This window comes from Nannobrachium achirus (genome assembly GCF_963921795.1).
Source record: "Nannobrachium achirus genome assembly, chromosome: 19".
In the NCBI taxonomy this organism is placed as follows: Eukaryota; Metazoa; Chordata; class Actinopteri; order Myctophiformes; family Myctophidae; genus Nannobrachium; species Nannobrachium achirus.
Window position 1 is genome coordinate 24,116,625 of NC_137826.1, and position 24,773 is coordinate 24,141,397.

Below are 24,773 nucleotides of genomic sequence, written 5' to 3' on the forward strand. Positions count from 1 at the left end.
TTACTTGATGAATATTGTTTGGGAAGATCTGAAAATTATATTCTTAAGTGACTTTCCCACCCTTTCTTTCCAAGGCCCACCCCTGTTCCATTTCTCACTTCTCCACTGATTGTGATTAGGTGAAAAGGTGGGGCACAGGTGGACCTTTGGTCCACCTGTGTCCACCTGCTATGAGGTAGGCCATTAATGTATTACTTTGGACGGCTTCCATACTAGTATCTCTAATCGATTCACGATAATTAGTTATAATATTTTATTAGGTGAGTCACACTTCTGGTCCATAAAAGTTGAGACTTATTGTACAGGCATAGAACAACATTGCTTTCTTTGAGAGAGTTGTCTCAATAGTCTCTCCTACAACCCATTCCTCTTGAAAACAACTTCAGTACTTTTCATCATCAACTGTTAATGACCATACTGTAGGTGTCAACCTCATGAAGAGTTTAAGGGATGTGGACACGTGTATGGAAGAAGTTTTATAGATGGTGTGTTTTATGACTTTATCAAAGCACACCTTATCTCACAGGACACTGCCAGGAATAAGTTACCGGTATGTATACAAGAAAGAAGAGATTCTAATGATGTCCTTGTGTTGAGTAAGATCAAAACATTTTCATACATTTTATAAATAATCTACTACTCTACTACTTGACTAGTGTATCTTAAAAGAAGAAGTTTACCATTGTTTAGTTGTTTACCTTTTAAATGCTACTGTTTACTGTTGTCTTATCTCATTGAATTTTATTGCACTGTATTTTATTCTGCCATTGGAAAGCACTTTGTAACCTTGTTTTGAAAACTGCTCTATAAATAAAGTGTATTATTATTATTATTATTATCTCTCAGATACAACCTGATGGGATTTGGCAGATTTTGACATTCAACAGCTGCTTCAAAATCGAAACTAAACCAGTCGTGAAATCATTCATGTGATTCCTTAACCTTGTCATTAACTAATCTCTAATATTTCAAGGGATTTCAAAAACATTGATTATAAGGAGCTTAAGGAGCAAGATTAGCTTAGTTGGACGTCTGCACACGCTCACAAAAGCTCTTTTGTTGCACCTGAAAAGACTGTTTTCCTTGATAAACGTACATTGTGTAGCTATCTCTCGCTCTGTCAAACCTTCCCTCATCCCTTTCCTCATTTAGCCTACATCTTCCTCTCTTACACAATATCTATATGGCCTCCCTCACTTTACAGTTCTCGTGGTCATACTGTAGTTAATGTTTGATCGCCTGCCAGTGATATACATGCTAAATTACCATCTTATTAGTGTCCTTACATCACTGCTGACATCTTAAGCTGCTGGACTGGTTTTCTTGTGGGTCGCATTCATACGGAGTACCTGCTCTGCCTCTTGCAGGTTGCAGAGAGTTTCGGGATGGGAGTCCTGAAGTGGATATGGCACCACCGAAATGTCTTCATCATCTTACTCACCCCACTCCTTCTCCTTCCTCTGCCTCTCGTCATTCCCGGACTAGTAAGTGTGTGTGTGTGTGTGTGTGTGTGTGTGTGTGTTGTGTTTGTGTGTGTGTGTGTGTGTGTGTGTGTGTGTGTGTGTGTGTGTGTGTGTGTGTGTGTGACACGTGCACACGTGCTTATTTGTGTGTGTGTGTGTGTGTGTGTGTGTGTGTGTGTGTGTGTGTGTGTGTGTGTGTGTGTGTGTTACTGTATGTACTGATGCTTGATTGTGTCATAAATGTGCATTGAAAAGTGATTGATTGATTGATTATTATGATTGACGTGTTATATTTTACTGTTCCACTGTGGTTTTGTACATTCAATTCATTAAGACATTTAAAGGCATACAGTAATATACAATAATGAACAAGACATAATCAGACAAGTAGCAACTGGAGCATGTATGTAAAGTAAACATTTCTGGTGCTAAGCTTAGAGGGCTTTTCTTGGACCCTTATACCGGTACGTCTTCATTGCAGGATAAAAAGCCTGCACTTAGAAGCTCATTCTGCTAGATTATACTGTGTTTTTACTTTTTTCTCTAACAATATCTGACATTTTCAAAGTATTATACAAGATATGTGAATACATTTTAATTATATTACTAAATATACAAATTCAATATATAGCATTGTGATATATAGGTCACTACGTGAGAGCTGTAGCTAGGTGGGTAGAGAGGCTAGTACCTGGTAATCAGTGGGTCACTGGTTCGCCTCCTGGCCCACCCTTGTCCTAATTGATTAGATGTCTAGCTTGCTTAGAAAGCATTGGGTGTTTCTCTGAATTATCATGGAAACTCATAAAGCGGTAACTTCAGAGACAAGCACAGCAAACTGTTTGTCTTTATGGTCAGGCCTGCTGCTTGGGCGGTGTCAGGGAGGTGGTGGTGACCGTGACCGGAACAGAGAGCATGGGTGAGACCAGGGTGTCGCACCAAATTCTGGGCCCTGCTAAGATTGACTGCGGGCCCCCCATGAATGTTCTTCATAGGGGGAGGGGGGTTAACCCATTTAGACTGGGAACGCATTATTATGCATTCTTTTGTGCTTTAACTATTGAAAAATAACAGATGTACAAGCTCACATATACAAGCTTGTAGATCTGCTATTTTTGAAGAATCCTGAACATTTGTGCAAGTCTTTGAATATCTCAAATCCTTCTAAGGTTTTTTGAAAAACCTATGTTTCTATGTCAGTGGTGCTCAAACTTTTTCATGTGAAGGACCTCCAAAATGATATGTATTTGGCCACGGACCCCCATCTAAAAATATTTCGTTCCAGGAACTCCCCAGAAGCAAAATTTTAGTTACAAATGTTTGCTTAAAAATACACATATTCAAAGATTTGCACACATTTTCTCGACTTGCGGCATCCAGCTTGTATACCTGCTATTTTTCAATAGCTAAAGTATAAAATAATTAGAGCCCCTCCACCTTGGGCCCTAGTAACTCAGTCCCACTTTTCCCCCCCGGCCCCTTGTGACACCCCTGGGTGAGACAAGGAAGAAGGAGGAGTTCTTTGAAGGAGCTCAGCTGGTCTGATTGGAGCAGGACCAATGAGGAGACCGTTGATGTCAGTTTGCTCAGTATCTCAAACTTTCGTGTAAACTTCCATTAAATCTTTCTCTTTCTTAATGCTTTCTCTTGCTATGATTTTAAAAATAATAACAACAAGGTGACAAAAGCAAAGAACTTTACTCTTGTCTAGGCCTAACCAGCTATGTCCAAAATATTAACTTTATAGGAAATTTAAAAAGAACATGTTTTTAGGAAAACTCAACACTGCCTCATCATAGTTGGTATATGGGGACTTTATACTGTACATTGTCAGATACTTGAATGTGTATCACTTTACTCAAATACAGCTCAAGTGGAGTTAGATGGTTTTGACCATCAATGTGGAGATTTATTTTCCTTTTGACTAGAGGTGGTTTGTACGACAGTTTGAGGATCCAATGAAGTAAGGAGTTTAAGGGCCGATACATACTCGACTCCTAGAGCCGAATTTATTTCGGTTTGGCTCAATCCAACTACAATATGACGTCATTCAGAGGTTCAGGGGGGGTGAGTACCGTCATTAATTCGGCTGTTCGGTGCTGCCAAGATTTTGTGGCTCCCAGAACCGAACCGAAGTAAATTCTGCTCTAAAAGTGGAGTATGCAATGGCCCTTAGTCAGAAGTGCTTTTTTAATACTTTTCATTGGTTCAATGTTCGTAAAACCCACATACAGATGTAAAGGTTGTTCAATAGCACTGATTTATAAAAAAAAAGATGAAAAAGGGAGATGGTTTCTACCCGACAGCAACAATATGAGATACAATATTGAATCTTGAATTGAATTCCATGTTACTCTGTGTTTGTGTGTGTGTGTGTGTGTGTGTGTGTGTGTGTGTGTGTGTGTGTGTGTGTGTGTGTGTGTGTGTGCGCGCGCGTGCGTGTGTGTGTTTAAAGGAGTCACGATGTGGCTTCACCATCATCCTCATGGCGTTGTACTGGTGTACCGAGTGCATGCCTCTGGCCGTGACCGCCCTGCTCCCTGTGGTCCTGTTCCCCATGATGGGAATCATGGAGTCTTCTGCGGTATGATGTGCATGCAGAACCACTTAACCACAAAAACGTTATTTTGAAAATAGCCCTTTTGCAAGCTCACAATGCATTGCATTGTGAGCTCCCGTGTTGAGCTATAGATCTAAGAAAAACTACGAAAGAAAAAACTAATCGGGGAAATGAAATACCCTCACCTAAAGAAACATATGGATAATGGCGTTAGCTTTCGGCTTACAGAAGTAAACAAATCAACAATTCTGGAGCTTTGCCACAATTGCCAGACTGAGGACATTTGTAAAAGGATTATCCTCAGCTGGGTGTAATAAGATGGTTAATGGGTTCAGGTTGAGTTCAGAGGCCCAAGAACTGAACAGCTTGGGGCAGCAGAATGGACGCTGAAAAAAATGATTTGCTTTTGTAAAGATACATTACATAGCCTTTAATAATTAGCTACTTTAGATTAAAAGTAATGAGGTATGCTTGGTAATGCATTATATTACTGCATTACTTAAAAAGCGATGCGCACTTCGTATGGTATCAAACACGACACACATGCATATCTCCTTGTATGGGCCGTTCTGTCTGTAACATCTGAGTTCCATGAATATACGGACACTCATACTGACACTCATACGTCTGTGACTTCATTTATCTCCATACATGGAGTTCCATGCTCATACAAACACTCATACGGACACTCATACGGACACTCATACATACTGTACACACAAAGCCAGATGTAGGAGCAGTTACAGTAGCACCGCTCCAAAAAAAAAAGTACAAAATAATACTGAATGGAAGAGGATACGCTAACTAACCTTTTCAGTGCCTTATAAAAACCTCGTCTTTCAGGATTCACCGCCAGCTAAGTCTCCATAGACTTCCATGTAATTTATAGTGCACAGAACATGCACGGCCATGCACAGATCATGCACCACGTGTGTGCACGCTGTTCACAGCTTTCAAACAAAAAAATCAGATTGGAAATCCGTTCAGGCATTCATGAGATTCAAGAGCCATTATGTTTTACATGTTATGTAAACAAAGATGGCCGCCATGTTTGAAAGATGGGGTTGTATGGGGGTGAAACATGCAAAATCGCGATTGCAATCATGTTTACTGGATAGAATGAGGTCCAAAAATGAGGTCCAAAAAAATATTATTTTGAGTGCATCTCTCCACTCCGACATGTCTCCTTTCCGACATGCCTCCATTCCGACACTAACCCTATCTCTAACCCTAACCCTAAACCTTAGGCCTATGAGAGTGTCGCCACTCCCACAATAAGAAGTCAATTTCGGAGTGGCGACATGTCGGAATGGAGAGAGCCTCCCGATTATTTTAGTGGCCTAAAATGCTAAGTAATGAAACTCAAATAACTCGAAGCTGTGTGTGTGTGTGTGTGTGTGTGTGTGTGTGTGTGTGTGTGTGTGTGTGTGTGTGCGTGCGTGCGTGCGTGCGTGCGTGCGTGCGTGCGTGCGTGCGTGCGTGCGTGCGTGCGTGCGTGCGTGCGTGTGCATCTGTTCCAGGTTTGTGTGGAGTATCTAAAGGACTCTAACATGCTGTTCATCGGGGGCCTGTTGGTGGCCATCGCTGTGGAGAACTGGCACCTTCACAAACGCATCGCCATCCGCCTCCTCCTGATCATCGGTGTGAGACCTGCTCTGTAAGAACACTCCTCATTCAACTTCCAACTCCATATTGTGAGTTGTGAAAGTATGTAACCTATGGGTTTTTATAAATATTGAAGCAATGAAAAGCATTAAGAACAGCTTGTGTCTAAATACATTTGGTGCATTAAAACACAGGTTCTTTTTTTTTCTCCATATCATGAAAAGTAACATTGATGGTGTACACACCTGTAGGCCTACAAGGTTTCCAGTGACGATATGTCTTTGTCACCCAGCCCTGTTCAGGGGTCATAGCCATGCTGGCGTGTGGTGGACATTTTTGTCAAAATTTCATTTTTTGCCACAGACATACAAAATTTGCAGACAATAATATTACCACCAGGAACACAAAGAGCTAGCCCTGAATGACCATGAAAGGTCTGTAACTGTACAAGAGTGTACAAATGTAGGGTCCATTTGGTTCCATTTGTCAGTGTGCAGTTATGGGGGTCCTTGCAAATACAATGTTTGAGAACCACTAGTACTAGTGTGCCATAGTGTCATAGTAAATCAGTGTCATGCATATTCTGAAGAAAACCTGGAGACTTGACATGCAGTAATCGGGTCTTCGGGTCAAAATAAGAACATTAGGCTACAATAGTGTGTAAAAAAAGAAAAACTAAAAATTGCCACGGACAAGGCCAAGTCTTTGACTCTTTACCACAGACCCCTGTAGCTCAGGTCATCTCTCCTGCTGTTCCCTCTGCAGGCTCATGATGGGCTTCATGATCGTCTCGGCCTTCCTGTCCATGTGGATCAGCAACACGGCCACCACCGCCATGATGCTGCCCATCGCCCAGGCCGTGCTGGACCAGCTGAGTGCCACGGAGGCCCGGGCAGAGGAGCGTGAGCTGCGGGCCGCAGCGCAGGACAACCAGGCCTTTGAGCTGGAGACCCAGCAGGACAAACTAGGAGAGACGACCAACGGGAAAATCGCTCCAGAAGACGTCAAACCTCGGTCGGAGGTCAGAGTGAGTAAGTGCAAAATGTCTAACTGGTGAAGATACAGGTATGATGGTAAATGGTGCATTTATATTGCGCCTCCAAGGTGATTTACAATGATTGGGAATTCATACAACGATGGCAGAGGAAACCAAGCTGCTCATCGGGAGCAATTAGGGGTTCAGTGTCTTGCTCAAGGACACTTGACAGTAACTCTGGGGGGGCCCGGGATTTAACTGGGAAGCAGGTGCTCTACCTCCTGAGCCACTGCCGCCCGATGGATGGATGGATGGATAGTTACATACATACATACATACATACATACATACATACATACATACATACATACAGACATACAGACATACATACTCAACAGGTCACATTTGCGTAATGTCAAAGGAATTTATCATTGTGGGGCCCATGACCCACGTTTCTCACACACATTTTGTTAGCCTAAGATGGCTCAGCGTTGAAGAACTCAAAGTGGGATTGGCTTTCAAAATAGTCAATGCAAATCTGCCCTCAATCCCCTCAGTACCCGCTTATCTGACCAAACATCTCCAAAGGTTGGCGACACCCACAGCCACAACACCAGAGAGACACGCACCCCTACCCTGTATATATAGTGTTTTTATAACTGCGATGATTGTTGAATGTTTTTTTTGAGAGACAGCCGCTGATTTTGCTATTAATGGTTTTTTTTTTGCTTGCTATTTGTTAGGTCCATGAATTGAATACCAGGAACTTACGATGTAAACAAGACCGTAAAAGGACTTATTTGGGATATGCTCCTTTTAGACAGGGTGTTTAACTGTACTGTATTGACTATACTTGTACTGTTATCCGTTTTTTTCTAATACAATATTCAATCAATCAAATGTTTGATAATTTGCCTGCTGTAAAAAAATTGAGTTAATGGTTTCCTCTCAAACTCTGAAACATATCATGTTGCTTCACCTAACATCCTCACTAGGATTTCCAGACGAGGATCCAGATGAGGAATGGAGTGTTGACTCAGAATTGGAAAAAAGGAGAATATTAAGAGAGGAAAAGTACCGTCACTGGAAAAAAGGAATGAGTCTGAGTGTGTGTTACTCTGCTAGCATCGGCGGGACAGCCACCCTCACTGGCACGACCCCTAACATCATCCTGAAGGGTCAAATGGACAAGTGAGTTTCTCATAAAACAGATTACATCATTTCAAATTAACACCGTGTTTGTTGTACGACTCTTCAAGTTCAGGGTTGTTCAATTAATAAATTAAGTCTGAGTGTCACAAAACACTTCAGCACAGAAACAGTTTTATAATACAGGAAGCTCTTCATACGTAAATTAAATCCTTCCCCTTCCCCTTTCCCATCATATCTTGTATCTCTCCCGTCTCCTCAACCCCTCTGAAGGCTCTTTCCCAAGAATGGTGATATAATCAACTTTACCAGCTGGTTTGCCTTTGCCTTCCCACATGCTGTGCTCTTGCTGGCATTCTGCTGGTTATGGCTGCAGTTCATGTTCCTGGGCTTCGAGTAAGTAATCTGATTACAGATATTAGGATTGCAGAAAATTACAACATTCCATATATTCCTTTTGCAGTTAAACACAGTAAACAAAAAGCAATTACAACAATATTAAAAATAAGTAAAACTGGAAATACTGTTCCTACGAAACAGTCCCAAGCTTTTCGATTGGGGCTCAAAACAGGTTTGCTTCGCAAAAATATATAAAGCGTGTTTAATTTTGTTTCGTAGGAAATACTGTTCCTACGAAACAGTGTGGGCTCGCATGGAACACCATGTATGGGCACAAAGATCTACCCAACAGGCACTCCAACATAATATATGGGCATAAAAATCTGCCCAACGGGCACTCCAACATTACTTCCGAGACTCCTACATTTCATATACTTTATATCCTTTACTATCTGAAGATTTGGGAGAACATACTACAAACGATTTCATGTTGGTGTTGTTGTTTGTATCAGGTCGCACTTGTTGGTGGTGTTGTTACCAAGAACGCTGCTCCCCTGCCTTTCTACTGTCGGACAGTTTTGAGGAGAATAACCTTACTATATAAAGATTTGGGAGAACATATTTACTTCTTCTGAACATTACTTCTGAGACTCCTACAAAGATCATGTGGGTGTTGTTGTTATTTATATCAGGTCGCACTTGTTGGTGGTGATGTCACCAAGAACGCTGCTCCCTCATTGGCTAAAGGCCCTGCCTTTGTACTGTGGGTCATTTTTTTAGGAGAATAAACTTGAACTATAAAGATTTGGTATAACATACTGGTCTCGCCTTTCAGCAAGCCCACAACTAGAAAGGTGCAATACTGGGAAATTAACGCGAGTCGTGAGGAACCCACTGTGAAATGAATTCCGTCTTACCATCTATATTAGATATTGTGATGTCAAGCCAAGTGGTATACGTGCTCTAATCGTCGGCACTGGCACGCCCAAAACTCAATCTTTATGGTGACTATGGTTAAATATGTCCCAATTATGTTATGTTCATTTTGATCCTTAACTATTTGAATGACCTGAGGAGCTTTTCTCTAGTCTAGCCCCATCCTAAGCCAAAACATTTACAGCCTCTAGGGGCTGCTAGTGGCGATTGTATACTCTTAGCCTTGTTCAGTACAAGTGTCGAAATAGAGTAAACATAAGCTGATAATCACCCCTGGCCTTCTAACCACACTGTCCATTCAGTCACTTGTTATCTACATTCCAGTTCATAAAGCTTTAATCACATCCTTGATTCATTTACTAATCCCCGCTCCCTGCCTTTGGCCTTTGTACCTTTCTGACCAGCGTGAAGAAGTCATTTGGATGTCGCCGCAAAGACAAGGAAAGAGTGGAGGAAGCATATGCAGTGATGAAGGAGGAGCACAGGAAGTTGGGTGGGGTGACGTTTGCGGAGGTGGCAGTAATGAGCATCTTCACCAGTCTGGTCATCCTCTGGTTCACCAGGGAACCAGGATACATGGACGGCTGGGCCACCATTCTCTTCAACGAGGGTGGAACAAGGTCTCTTGTATACAGAAATTGGACATATCTCTCTTCTTCTCAATCACCCCTTCCCTCTCTGTCAGTGTCCTTCTCACAACCCCTGTATCTCTCTCAATGCCAAAGGATATTTTGCCTACATGAATACACATAAAGAGTGGTAATTTGACAGAGTGTACAATGTCACAGGTACATTTTCACTTAGATGAATTACCACTGAAAATGTTACTGAAAAAGTGAAATAGTAAAAAAGAAATGGAAAAAAGAATTGTAATATAATCTCTGTATGTTTACAGAACGTTTGTGACCGATGGAACCACTGCTATCTTCATGTCCATGCTTTTCTTCATCATCCCTTCCCAGCTGCCCCGCTGTGGAGGCTACGGGTACGACGAAGAAGGTGAGAGAGTAGTTAGGTCTAAACATGGCGTGAGTACTTTATAGTCCTTTAATTTGTCCTCACTGCTAATCACAATGCTTATCACTATAATGACAATGATATTGCCAATAGAAGATGAGAGTGCGATATTGCGATGCGAGAGTGTGGTCTAGCCAACACCAACCCGGGACTCCTGGATCGCTGCCTCCACACTCTCCTATCTAGCATCAGGGTCTTGTGCACAGTGTTGTTAGCTATAAAGCTGTCGCACCACAGTGCATCTACGGTATGGTGGTGCCGCTAACTACGCTTCTTGCCTCTCCTGGCTTTGACCTGGGTTGGTTCCCATAGAGTCAGTTTGCTTGCCTCTAGTTCTGGGTGCCTGACGCAGTGCCCTGCCAGCCTCATCCTTCTCTCTCTGACTTTGTCTTTGACCCCTAGTAAGCCCCCATAGATTTCCAGATTTCTGATGCGGTCCGTCCATTTGCCACCTTGTGCCATTCGTAGCATGCTTGTGTGAAGATGAGAGTGGCATAGTGATGAAGAGCAGATTAATGATGTTATCTCTCCCTTCTCCTAGGTAAGGAGGTGAAGGCGCCCCCTCCCCTGCTGAACTGGCAGGTGGTCCATGAACGGATGCCCTGGAACATCATCCTCCTGCTGGGAGGAGGTTTCGCTCTGGCTGCCGGCAGTGAGGTACAGTAAATTGTACTAACTGAACACCAGCTGGTGTCATTCTTTTCACCCGCTTAATCAGTGAAACATCTGTGTCACCATCCTGGAGGTGTGCTTATGACTGAAGTTGGAGAACTATATCTGCACATGTGCAATTCTTTTTTTCTTTTGACTCTTTGTCCAGGTCTCAGGTCTGTCTACGTGGCTGGGGGCCAGCCTGGCTCCACTGAAGGTCATTCCTCCCTACGCCATCTCCTTTCTGCTCTGCCTGCTGGTGGCCACGTTCACAGAGTGCGCCAGCAACACTGCTACCACCACCCTGTTCCTTCCTATACTGGCCTCAATGGTACACACACCACACACACCTATCACATACATGCACATGCCATGCACGTGCGCGTGCACGCACACACAGACACACAGACACACACACACACACACACACACACACACACACACACACACACACACACACCAAATGTCTGTACATTTGTCAATACCAAAACAGCCAGAGTTTGATCAAATAAGCCTGTATGTGTGTGTGTGTGTGTGTGTGTGTGTGTGTGTGTGTGTGTGTGTGTGTGTGCGTGCGTGCGTGCGTGTGCGTGTGTGTGTGTGTGTGTGTGTTCTTCAGGCTGTGGCCATAGAGCTGCACCCCCTGTATGTGATGATTCCAGTCGCACAGGCTGCAGGTCTGGCTTTCTGCCTGCCTGTGGCCACGCCGCCCAACGCTATAGCCTTCTCCTTTGGAAACCTCCGGGTCTTGGACATGGTGAGGCACACGCACGCACGCACGCAAGCACGCACGCACACAGGTGGCATTGATGCTTGTGAGACAGACAACCATGATGCTTCTCCAGAAATATGCTCTTGAATAAGACCACAGTGCCACCTCCTGGAGGCAGTCACACTTACATTCAGCTGACATGCTTTAAACAAGTTAACCCTGATGGCATTCTTATTTTGACTTTATACTGCAGGTGAAAATGTTTAATCACGTTAAAAGACTTTCAGAAACTGTTCAAAAAGAGTGAAATTAGCAGTTCTACAGCCATTTTCAATGAAAAACATTTTAGTTTTAATAGGGCTCAATTGTTTAACCAGAGTGGCCCAGAATTACAACAGAGGATTATTATCTTGGTCAGAGTCCAGAGAATAATCCTGTGATCCAGTCATCGGACAAATCTAGATGTTTTTTGTTGTTGTTTTGACTTGGGCTGTTGGTATTCCTGTTTCTGTACGTCTTACTGGTGTCTACTTTACTGAAAATCAGAATAGACAAGACAAACTATCCTCTTAAAAGTTTAATAAGACAAAGTATATGACATTTTCTTAACGCCCTTCAATTCCAACATATGATGCTGGTGGTGCCCAGCTAAATGATGGAGAGTTGGTAACCAAATGGACCCTTATACATCTTTAACTCTTGAGAGTGGTCCATTTGGTTTCATTTTACACTCTCAAGAGTTAAAATGGTGAAAAGACCACCGCTCATCTGCCAGTAGACTGGTGAGGTGCTGGAGCCAAAATGGAGCAAGACGAGTGCAGGTTTTCGGTCATAGACCTTCTTCAGGCATTAAATCATCAGTGACCATATATAAAGGGTATCATCATTTGATTAGTGGATGTGTCACACCTGTGTCAAACATTTCAGTCAATACTCAAGGGAATTGTAGTCCTACCAATATGTAGCTCTAGCTTTAAAAGCAAGCTAGAGCCAAGCTAGAGGCAAAAAACAATATGACTTCCATAGGTAATGAATTGGACACTGCCCTTCCTCCATCCTCCCCCAAGGGCAAGCACAGGAGAAGCGCTTTTTATGTCTGTCTGAAGCCCTATGCCGGTACCACATCAATATAGCATGGAATCTTATCCAACGATAACAAAATATTCTACATTTTGGGTCTGAAAGGCTAAATCTCATCAAATGGTGGTCCCGTGGCTCAAATGCCAAATAAATAATGGACCTTGACATGAAAAGTGTTGAAAACCACTGCTCTACTAGACTCCACACTTGGTATAGGTCAGGGGTCTTCAACAGGGACCTTTGTGTGATAAGAAACCTTTTTCTCATTGTTTTATATTAACCACTTGAACCCTAGCATCCATATTCTGAGAACATTAGCCAAAAATAGCAGATCTACAGTACAAGCTCACAACGCCTCGCGCTGCGAGCTTGTAGATCGGCTGTTTTTGGCAAGAGGCTTGGTGTAGAGGGGAAAAGGCGCAGGCTAAGTACAGAGTGAAAGGTCATGTTAAAAAACAATTATATTGACGGTTCCAGTGGTTACATATCTGAAAACACAAATTGACATGAATCCAAAATACGCCATGTGTTGTCAAACGATGAAAAATGGAATCTATGAAAAGGTTGTGGGGGTCCCTGCTTCATCTCTCTCTCAACTAAGGGGTCCTTGGCCTGAAAACGTTGAAGACCCTTGGTATAGGTAAAGGCTGTGACATGTGTGAAGCTATCTTGCTGAGTGTGACTGTCTGTCCCTTCAGGTGAAGGCGGGCTTCATGCTGAACATCATGGGGATCTTGACCATCAACTTGAGCATCAACACCTGGGGGTACACCATGTTTAACCTCGATACCTTCCCTGACTGGGCCAACACTACACAAGAAGCCAACCTAACGTTGCCGTGCACATGATGAACTGAAATAGTCCTCTAGCATCTTTATCACTTCAAGACTCGACGAGGAGAGACCCGGTCAGGACAGACGTGGTAGCAAAGATCATGTTATCCCACTTCCTGGTTTTGTACCTTTTCTGTGTCTATGGAGTTCAAATTACTCTCATAGACCCCAGGGTGTGGTTATAATATGCAAATATGTCTTCCTGTGTATTTTTGGCTTCTTCCTGGAAGCTGAAAACCTCTGTGTCAAAAGGCCCAATCGAAATATAGCGCTTTAGTGACACACTCAAATCATCCCCTCCCCTTTATCATACAACAGCTGTGGGTGTGGCTAACTTCATGTGGGTGGCGCTAATGTGAAAACCAGGCATACTTAAAGAACAGGTTGGTGTGGCCACATAAAAACATAATTTTAACACTTTCTGTACACTTTTCTTTTAATCTTCCTAGTATAATCTGTTATAATACCTGATGATCACGTTTTTATAATTTACAGTATAGAATATAACATGTGTTTGTAGATATGTGTTTATACCCCATGGGCATTGAATGACGATTGTGATTAAAACATGTTTTCTCTAAGATGTTCTGTTTTGTACATACTACTGTTTGTGGGTGAGTTGAGAAAGGCCTTATGGTCCTTTTTTGATGGACCAATAAAAGCTTTTTTGTTGAACATTTTGTTATGTTTGGGTGTCAGTATTCTTGTTGTGGCAGAATATCAGAATTGTCACCATGTGCTTTGAAGAAAAGAGAATATAACTTTATTAGGTGTTCTTTATAGTACAGTAGAGTGGATCTCAAACTTTTTTGTACTGTAAATAACTTTGGGTCTCTGCTCTTTGCCTATATTATAATTGATTCAGAATTGAATTTTAATACAGGATTGATTTTAAATTTATTTTACGTTTATAAAGTGCTCAATGGTCTAGCACCTACATACCTCTATGACTCCCTGCCTAGTGCTGACCTGCTTGAAATTCCTACAATGACATAAAAATACTGTGAAGCAGCATTCTGCTTCTACAGGCCGACGGCTTGGAATAAACTCCCATTACACCTAAGACAGGCAGCCTCTGTAGATATCTTTAAAGCACAGCTCAAGACCTATTTTTTCACTCTAGCTTTTAGTTGATTTTTAAATCTCTGAGTTGTTATTCATGTCCTCACTGTTTTGCTTGATTCACTGCCTTGTTGTTTTTCCATTTTGTGTTATGTTTTTACCTTTCTTTTCTTTTCTGCTTTATTGTTAATCATTCGTACTATTTCTGTAAATCACTTGTGCTTCATTTTTGCTCTGTAAAGCACGTTGAGCTGCATTTCATGTCATGAAAGATGCTATACAAATAAAGTTTATTATGTAAATTGTTTTCAGACAGCTTGTTGGAATTTGTCAATTGAATTGAATTGAAAGAATTGTGATCATCCTACTAATAAAGGAGCAAACTCACGCTCTAACGCTCTAACGCTCTAACGCTCACGCTTATCTACGTTTATCTATTCACTCGCTTCAGCAACTGATCCCAAAGTTCACATGGTATTGGCCATTAGCATTATACCAACGGTGACGGAGCCCGAATTTCATTTCTCCCAAATTAAAGCTGTTTATTAGCGTTTTCTACTGTCTGTTGCCAGGGTTACGGTCCGTTCCTCCAGGCCATGGGATCTGTAGCCCCACACACACACACACAGCTCCCTCTCTCACAGTTAGGAATGTGCATTCTCTCTCTCTCTCTCTCTCTCTCTCTCTCTCTCTCTCTCTCTCACACTTTCACCAGGTGCGTTTGATGTGTGTCTCATCTTCCAACGGGTATGAAAGAAAATGTAAAATTATTTGTATCCATCATAAATATACACTCCTCCATGAGCTGCTCCTTACATTATGATGCTCCCACATATTCTCACGCACGCACCAGTTACAGTAACTTTCCCCACAACCCACACTCTGCACATATTTTGGAGCACATATCGTCGAACGGCTAAGGTCTAGTGAAATGTGAATTAAGTTTTTGTGTTGGGCGTTGGCAGGAGAAAGAACAAAATGTATAACTCACCTAGCCCCATATAAAACCTCACTATATTGTTGAGCACAACTGTTGTGCTCCGAGATGAGGTGTGCCAATTGTAGTCCTAGAGTGGCCATATTTTGGGTCAAACACAGCCTTACACAGGTGTTCTGATTGGAGTAGATCATTAGTTATATGCCAATCAAACAATTGAAACACCTGTGTTTGACCCAAAATATGGCCGCTCTAGGACAACAATTGCGTCACCGTTGGCACACCCTATAGGAAATTGTATGCCCGTTGCGGAGGACTTCCTCCACGGCGGAGGGTGAGGTTCTATATGGGGCTAAACTCACCCACAACCGGGATATTTAACCAAACTACTGCCCACATACCAGCTATTTTTAGTTTTTCTTACCTCTTTAAAGTAGTCAAAGAATATTGTGCATGATTGTGCACATGTGCGTGTAGACTGTAGAGTCTGGAACTACAGCTCCTGAACCGCGAGTAATGGAAGCTGGCATTTCCATTCATGAAAATATATTTTAAAATGTAATTTTTTTCTGCTAAACAGCAAGTTAAATATGCTTAGATGATTTTTATTTATATTAGGATAAATGTGTGCGATGTTAAAAACGGAACTGAAGTGGGGAGGAGGCTTCACTTCTGCTTTAACCGGATGGATACTCATCGTTCTTCTTAGGTTACCCCAGACTATATGACGGGAGCATTTCCAAATCGCGGGAGTCAACAGTCTTGCCACGCGAGACTACATGAGAGCCAATGCAGATCTGTTTTTTTTTTTTATATATACGTTTTTTAACTGTTAACGGTGAAAACAAGAACCGCTACTTTTTGAGCAGATAAACAGTAGCATAATGTTTGATTAAATACAATACAAAATAAATCTGTCATATCTCGTCATTGGTACAGAAGGCTTTTTAAAATATCTTGTCATATCTCGTAGTAAATGTGTTACTTCACAAGCTTGAAGCTTGACGTCTATCTGGGTGGATGAGGTTATTTGGCGTGCATGTACCCCAAGATTAATCTTGAGTCAGCATTGTTTAACCCACGCAGTTCTCAGCACACCATTAGACAATATTTTTTTTAAGGATGACAGTTTTATGGATGGAACTCTCCTTTCAATGGAAATAAAGCATCCGCTTGTTAATTAAATGGATAAGCTCCGTTTCAGTTTCTATTCACACAATCATGTAGGCTACAACAAAGACATCAACAAACAGCACGTTATTTCAAAAAGCCACATAAACCTTTATTTATTTTTTGTTTTGTTCAGTCACACCAGCATTTGATTTGTCAAAAAAAGAAATTACATAATTTAAAATATTTTTTTAAACCTTTTTTTTTGTTTGTAATTGTACACGTCACAATTTGTCATAAATAAATCTGCTCTACATTGTTTGACTAACATTCAAGTTGATCTGTTACATCCCCCACTAGCCACCCTAGTCAAGTCTTAACCCATTTAGGCCTAGGATTATTGACCGCTTTAACAATTGAAAAATAGCAGATATACAAGCTCACAGCGTGGCACCGAGTGCCGCGCTGCGAGCTTGTAGATCTGCTATTTTTGAAAAATCATGATATTCCTTTGCAAGTCTTTGAATATATCTATTTAAAAGCGAACATTTGTAACTCAAATATTTGCTTCTGGGTGGTCCCTGGAACAACATATTTTGAGATAGGGGTCCGCGGCCAAATACCTGTCATTTTGGGGGTCCTTGACATGAAAAAGTTTGAGAACAACATGATTTAGAAGAAGGATTTAGAAGTCGGGTCAAAGATCGGGTCAAAGATATTCAAAGACTTGCACATTGCATTTTCACGATTTTTCAAAAATAGCAGATCTACAAGCTCGCAGCGCGGCACTCGGTGCCGCGCTGTGAGCTTGTATATCTGCTATTTTTCAATAGTTAAAGCATAAAATAATGGTTAAAGTGGTTAAAATCTAACGCGACTCGGGCGCGTTCCAGGTGTGTCTTAAACATGCTCCTGACAGCACCGCTCCCGTGTGACATATTGCACCTCCCAGCTCTGAGCTGGCACTGCTGGCAGTACAGATGGAGGGAAGAAGGAAAGGAGGTAATTATGACCCCTTAGAACAGTGGATCTCAACCTTTTCAGGCCGTGAACCCCCAAAATAATCATATCTGAACTGGGGACACTCCAAAATAATCATATTTGATCTGGGGACACCCCAAAATAATCATATTTGAACTGGGGACACCCCAACATAATCATATTTGATCTGGGGACACCCCAAAATAATCATATTTGACCCTGACAAGCACTTGGAATTGTAGGAGTTGAGGCTTTGTAGATCGTCTGTTTCCAAAAGTTTTGCCTCTTTCTTATTATTTTACTATTTGGCCCATGTTTGACACGTTTTTATATACGGTAGTATAGTTACTTTTGATGCAGTAATGGTCTTTCTTTCTTTTGGAGGTATTAAAAAGGTCTTAAAAGTCCTTAATGGACTCCTGGGGGTCCCAACTCACAGGTTGAGAACCGCTGCAATAGAGACAAGAGTTTGTGCAATAATGTGGCTAGGAGGAGCACGCCACGCACAAGTGGTCCTAATTCATTGGAACGTGTCAAAGAGGAAAGGTAGGTAGATAAATAAATAAATAGGAACGAGGAGATAAAGGAACATGAAGGAAGATAAAGCAAAACTATTTGAAGGATTTTTACATTTTAAACGTAAAATTATAGCTTGAATTAGGGCTGGGTGATATATCGAGATATATATCTATCTATCAATATTGAGATATGAGATTTTGTAGATCATATCATGCTTAAACGTTGTCTTCCTTGATTTTCTGAACTTACATTACTGTTCTCTAGTTGTTCTATTATTTGCCTTACATCCCTTAGTCATTATATATGCATTACTGATTATATTTATTAAAAAAAAAACTCATTGTTTAAATAATTGGTTTTGAATATAATAAAATAAATAATTTACACAAAATATTATTTGTGAAATCACCAATAGCCATCCCACAACATTGTCACTATATTGATATTGAGGTATTTTGTCAAACGTTATTGTGATATTTGATTTTACACATATCACCCAGCCCTAGCTTCAATAATGCGAGAAGATAAAAGGGAGAAGCATGAGAGTTCTGCTCAATAACATTTCTTCTACATTCCACAAGTCTCAAGTTAATTCATAGTTTCCTTTTTTTGCGATATGTTTCTCAATAGAAGACTGACGTTTACAAATCCAACTAACCTTTTTGTTCTCTTATGAAGAGCTTATCACCAAACATTCTTCCGACAAACACCAAAACATTGACTATGGACATGGAATAATTACATGCCGTTGATAACACAGTCTTTCTCCTCTAACACAACATACTGCAACACTTGGCAAGGGCAAGTTGACAGCTACACAGATGACAAAAGATCAATTGTACAGTTAAAAGTTCCCTTATTGTTGGCTCGGTAGAGATGTTGTGCTTTGAGCAAATGGAATGAAAACACACAGTTATGCCCTACAGAAGATAAAGGACACACATGGGGTAGATAAACTTGATTTTAAACTATTGCCTATTGTATACAAAATGCCCTAAAAGGCTTTGTAAAACGGTGTGTCACCAAGTCTGCCTGTAAAACTACAATGTATATTTGTTATCAGACATGCATTCTAACAGACACTCCTACAAAACACAAGGAATATCTGAACAAATCCATAAAACCACACGCAAAAACCCAACGAGGAAAGTGCGTGTTTAAACGTCTCTCTCTCTCTCTCTCTCTCTCTCTCTCTCTTTCACACACACGCACACGCACACGCAAACACACACACACACACACACACACACACACACACACACACACACACACACACACACACACACACACACACACACACACACACTCATAGACAGAATCGAAGGAATGTTATTTAAAAAGATGTACAAAGATGTACAAGGATCTATGGTCAATACATAAATATTGACACATTACTTAACGCTAATGCCAAACTTAAACATACAGTAGATGAAACCAAAATACAGTACATATTTATTTTGCTGAATTTTGTAGATTTATTTGCCTTGTGACTTGGCTGAAATCTAAGATTTCATATTATATGTTTACGTTACTTCATAGGATAACGTAGCCTGGTTTGCCTGGCTACCAAATAGTTTGGTATCCACTAATGGTAATCAATAGGATTGATGGCAGTGCTATTTTAAATGCTACACACACACGCACACGCGCACACGCACACGCGCGCGCGCGCACGCACACGCATACGCACGCACACACACACACACACACACACACACACACACACACACACACACACACACACACACACACACACACACACACACACACACACACACACACACACACACACACATTACAATTTATAGATATCTTGCTGGGAGGGGGGGTTCTGAATGGCATTGTATCATGATCAACAGGACCACTGCTGCTCAGTGGAAAAGACAGACGTAGACAGAAAGAAGTGAAGGATGGGTGAAGGTGGGGGGAGGGGGCCGGGTGAGAGGATTGAGATAGAAAGAAAGAAAGAGAACGGGAGATAGAAGAGAGACAATCTGGGATTTGTGGGACGGTGAACTCCACCAACCCCACCAGTGTACAGAAGTGGTATTCTGTCAGTTTGTCCAAACATCCATCTGTCCATCTGTGCAGAGGCCCCCCCGGGGGCCCCTTAGGATCCTCCACTGTAGGAGTAGTCTGCCTTGTTATGCATCACCAGCTTGTTGTCCACAAAGTAGAAGCTGTCCGACTGCGTCTCATACGGGTGCAGCATCATTTCTCTCACTGCAGGGGGCGACAAAGAGAAAGAACGCTTAGAAAGGCTTGCACATAGGTTTACTAAACAAAAGATGTTTACTAAACGCCCTAGTTACTTTGTGTGTACTACTATTGTTAGTAAATGTCTGTGTGTGTGTGTGTGTGTGTGTGTGTGTGTGTGTGTGTGTGCGTGCGTGCGTGCGTGCGTGCGTGCGTGCGTGCGTGCGTGCGTGCGTGCGTGCGTGCGTGCGTGTGTGTGTGTGTGTGTGCACTCACTGGTGTCTTCTGACAGAGGGGGGAATTCGTAGATGTGCTCACAGGTGTTCTTGCTGCTGGGCATGCAGAAGCCAAACTCAAAGTCGAAACTCTTCAGAAGTTTCTCTCTGAAATAGTGCCTCTCGATCATCCTGAAGTTGTCAATCGGCAAGTCTCCCACAGTGAACTCAACCCTGGAAGTGGCAGAGAGAGACAGAGACAGAGACAGATACAGATACAGAGCGAGAGAGAGAGGAGATAGGGGGGAGACAAGGTGGTAAAAAGACAAAGTACTTCGGTTACCTTTTAGCTAATGAACTTATACCATCCAACATGAATTGTAATGGCGAGCTCTAGTACTTTACTGGTTAGGACACGCATTACAGTACGTACACACAAACACACACACTTACGTGGCTCCTACTTGTCGCAGTCGGAGAAAGGCTGGGGTGAACTGATAACGGACAAAGCGGCCGGCGTTTGGATCAATATCCTTCCTCTCTCCTGGTCTTTCTGAGTTGGAGAGTAAATTATTAATAAACAACCCAATCAATTCACTTCAGTCTAAATACATACTAAATACAAGACTACATGTGGAGGAATTAATGTATACAGTACATAAGAATACGTGTGTTGAATGGAGCATTGGAGCTTCTCAGTGGCCTACTGTTGATTGTGATTGATTGAGATTGTAGTACTGTTCACACAACTTAATGAATATGACAATGGATGTGAAGCAGGCGGTTGCTGTAGAAAGGCATATTTGCCCAGTATATACAGTATTCTCAATATAAAAATTTAAAGAAAAGCGCTAGTATTTATGGATCGGACATAATTCAAAAGTGAAATGTTTATACTGTATAGTGTTTAGTACTGAATATTGTTCTAAAATTCCTTAACAACGATTAAAATGTGCACCTCCTCGTAATCTACTGAAATCAGATCTCTGAATAATTCTTACAAAACAAAAAAGAGAATCAGAAATTAACTAGAGATGGGTCAAGGCTAAGAGAAGGTGTTGAAGAGAAATGGGAGATGATTAATTTTCCCGTATCCAAGTTGGCAGATTTTTTTTTCTTCTCAATATTATATTTTTCATATCACAAAGATAATAATATATGTATCTTTCCTATTGGAGAACTCAGTATATTCTCCCAGCATTCCCAGAGTGAAGTGTCTGACCTGCGGATGGGGGTTTGGTGATCTCAAACAGCACCGTTCCCGTCTCCATGTCTCTGATCTTGAAGCGGGTGAAGTCGATGTTGTATACGTTCTCATCTGGTCCACACAGGTAGTCTGAGAGAGAGAGAGAGAGAGAGAGAGAGAGAGAGAGAGAGAGAGAGAGAAAGAGAGATATGTCAAGCACAGGTATTTTAATATGCTGTCTGCATACAGTTTGGATGCACACAATTCACAGTTGAGTGGACAGCTGAGTGTCGTCGTCTGTCGCTTAACATGTGCCAGCTGCTGGGAAAGGATTCCCTACGTTGTGAATATGAACTTGTTTCGTTTCAAGTTTAATCTGATTCAAACCTGATTCGCAGTGTGTCGCAGTCTAGCAATCAACCGTGTACCGAGGGAGATGAAAAAGAGATGGGAGTGGGAGTGGGGGATATGAAGGGTGACACAGGTCTCATTGATTGAGACGAAGTCTGTTCGTCTCTGTATTCTGTTGACATTAATTACCATAGCAACCTTTACCGTGCCTTCTGAACTCAACTTCAGATTAAGTGGGATGAACGTACAGCTGTCACAAGTGGCACCCTTATCCCCAACACTTAAGGGCAGCTTGTTTTGCGCTTGTTGTGGTTCCAGTGAAAATCTGCTCCCTAAAATCTGAATCCAGCAAAACAGCGGATGTTCTGTTGTTCTTTTGGTTGTTGGCATTTTCAAGTATACATATTGACATCAATTTGATTGCATTGAATCCTCTGCCATCATAAACCGGAATATCATCATCGTGCATGCGACCAGAGTAAAACATGTGAGCACACAAACAATACAAAGCCCTGCACACACACGCACGCACGCACACACACACACACACACACACACACACACACACACACACACACACACACACACACACACACACACACACACACACACACACACACACACAAACACATTCACACACTGACACGGTATGCAAGGGAAGTTATTTTTACTCCTCTAATCCTTCCTGACATCACCAGGCGGTGACACTGCTGATTAGCGTTCCTCTGCTCAGCACACACACACACTTCCTGGTTCCTCTTCCACCTGATGCTAGACAGGTTAAGGCAGGGGTCTTCAACATTTTCAGGCCAAGGACCCCTTATAGTCCAGTAATTTTAGGCCAAAATTAGGCTAAACCTAAAACAAATTGCAATAGTAGCAAACTCAACTGATTTTGTATCCTCAATATGTCCTTAGTGAGGGAAAAAAAGTCCCAAGGAATCCCATCAGGGGAAAGTTTTGAAAACGACCTACCTACCTTCACTTACTATACACTACACTATCAAGCATCTATATTGGAGCACTTGGAGGCAATCCTAAACCAGAATGTTTAGCTACATATTCCCACAAACACCTCTCACAAACATAGCCACCACGTCGAACAAACGTGAAAATTTTAAAATGTCCACATTTTAAACATGCCACTCTTTGAACTGCATTTATTTCAATTTAACAAAATTTGCCTCACGCAGAGCAGCCACTCCTGACGGAATGATCCAACGTTGAACGGCGACGCGATTTGCGTCACAAATGGGCGTAAACACAACGCACTCCAACTAAGTAACTGCCTGCAAGCTGCAAGCAACAGAGATGGGGGGAGGATGGGGGGGTGGAGAGTAGAGAGAGTAGAGAGACAGAGCGGAGCTCAGCGACACGACCAAATGCAGCACTCCAATTGGCTAGGACTGTCTCTCTGTCTCTCTCTGTCTCTCTCTCTCTCTCTCTCTCTCTCTCTCTCTCTCTCTCTTTCCCTTGGCGCACAGGCGTGCGTCGGGGGAGCCTGGCGCGTGCGTGTGCGTCGGGGTGGGAGGGGGCTGGGGGGTGGACGGGTGGGAGTGGGAGAGGGGTGGGGGGGAGAGGGTGAAAGGGGTCTGAGGTAGTAATGTCACTAACGCGGGTGTGTGTGTGTGTGTGTGTGTGTGTGTGTGTGTGTGTGTGTGTGTGAGCGAGCGAGCGTGTGTGTGTGTGTGAGAGAGAGTGCGCGCGTGCGTGGGTGATGTGTTTGATGTGTATATGTTGTCAAGGTCAAATACGTAAATGTAAAGTTATAGCTTGGTCCATGCACAGTAGAATGCTATTATGCAAGTAGGACGATGTGTACCTGCAGATGACCAAGTAAACATATCTTAAGCAATACGGAGCACATGAAACACTAGGGTGAACATAAAGAAGTGTGCACACATGTAGACTTCCATCTGGGTCTCTCCTGGGTTGAGGAGCATGTGGGCACACCCAGAGAGGGATCTAAGTAATTGGGTGGAAATACACAGACAGATAGAAAACTAAATGGTTGAAGGAGCTGTGGTCGACTTTTTCATTGTAGGGCCGACACTTTGTTTGCATCCTAGTCTATAGACTGGGATGTGGGCGGGGTGTCGGTCTGGCAATGGCCAGGGTGATTGTTTTGTCATTGTTTTGCGCTTTTTGTGGTCATTTTTGAGTGGAGACACGTGTATGAAGCTTATTTTTTGTGGAATATTTTCGAAGCATTGTTTTTGTTTTGGCATACGTTTTTCGGGAAGGGGTTGACTATGGCTCCTTTAAATTAAGATCCTTCTCCCTTGGTTGCAACATACTGAGCAGGGTTTCCTGTTATTAGCATTTCCTTTATTTTGTTTTTTTTTGTTATAGCAGTGTATATTCAGATTAGTGATTACCTTTATGTGCGTACAAATTGTGCTCTGAATCAGGAAAGAAGTGAAAAAAAAAAAAAAAAGGGACAGCAAGTGTTTCTTTTTAGTTGCATGATAGAAGTGCATTTTGAGATGGAGAGGGCAATGATTAAGAGATAAGCCTGGACATGACTCTGTTTTTTTCCTTTTCCTCTTATTATTATTTTATTGCTGTTTGAAACTAAGAGGAGTCACTGAGCGATTCAGATGTGCTTTATTGTATAAGAGTATTGATATATGGATAAAAAAAAAAAAAAAAAAGACTAAGAATTTACACTACTCACCATTGTTAGTAATATTAAACCGTTCGCTATATGCAGGCTATACGGTGTATTTAGTTCTGATTGTAGTATTATGATTATTATTAGTACGATTATTACTGTTTTTTACCTATTATTGATTTTTCATTTATTATTATAATCAACACATTATGATAATGATTACTATTAATATCATTTCACTATTTATTTATTTATTTAATTATTATTATTATTATTATTTA

General features: G+C 41.8%; 1 protein-coding gene and 1 pseudogene across 2 annotated transcripts in view; one reads left to right on the forward strand and one right to left on the reverse strand.

Moving 5' to 3' along the window:
- The first annotated feature begins 1,394 nt into the window (after window positions 1-1,394).
- LOC308304713 (solute carrier family 13 member 2-like) lies at window positions 1,395-13,336 on the forward strand (annotated as a pseudogene). The gene is made up of 12 exons: window positions 1,395-1,484; window positions 3,919-4,047; window positions 5,544-5,680; window positions 6,394-6,659; window positions 7,600-7,795; window positions 8,027-8,149; window positions 9,433-9,638; window positions 9,924-10,027; window positions 10,587-10,702; window positions 10,866-11,027; window positions 11,316-11,453; window positions 13,187-13,336. The product of its transcript is annotated as a solute carrier family 13 member 2-like (transcript).
- A 6,704-nt stretch (window positions 13,337-20,040) lies between these two features.
- The window catches only part of LOC308304714 (protein unc-119 homolog A-like), a gene marked incomplete at both ends in the record, with an annotated part of 28,632 nt that continues 23,899 nt past the window's right edge, over window positions 20,041-24,773 (reverse strand). Inside the window, 4 exons of the mRNA XM_080749344.1 lie at window positions 20,041-20,153; window positions 20,403-20,575; window positions 20,795-20,894; window positions 21,564-21,677. Of these exons, the coding sequence (XP_080605470.1) occupies window positions 20,041-20,153; window positions 20,403-20,575; window positions 20,795-20,894; window positions 21,564-21,677 (500 nt within the window). The remainder of the gene's footprint in view (window positions 20,154-20,402; window positions 20,576-20,794; window positions 20,895-21,563; window positions 21,678-24,773) is intronic.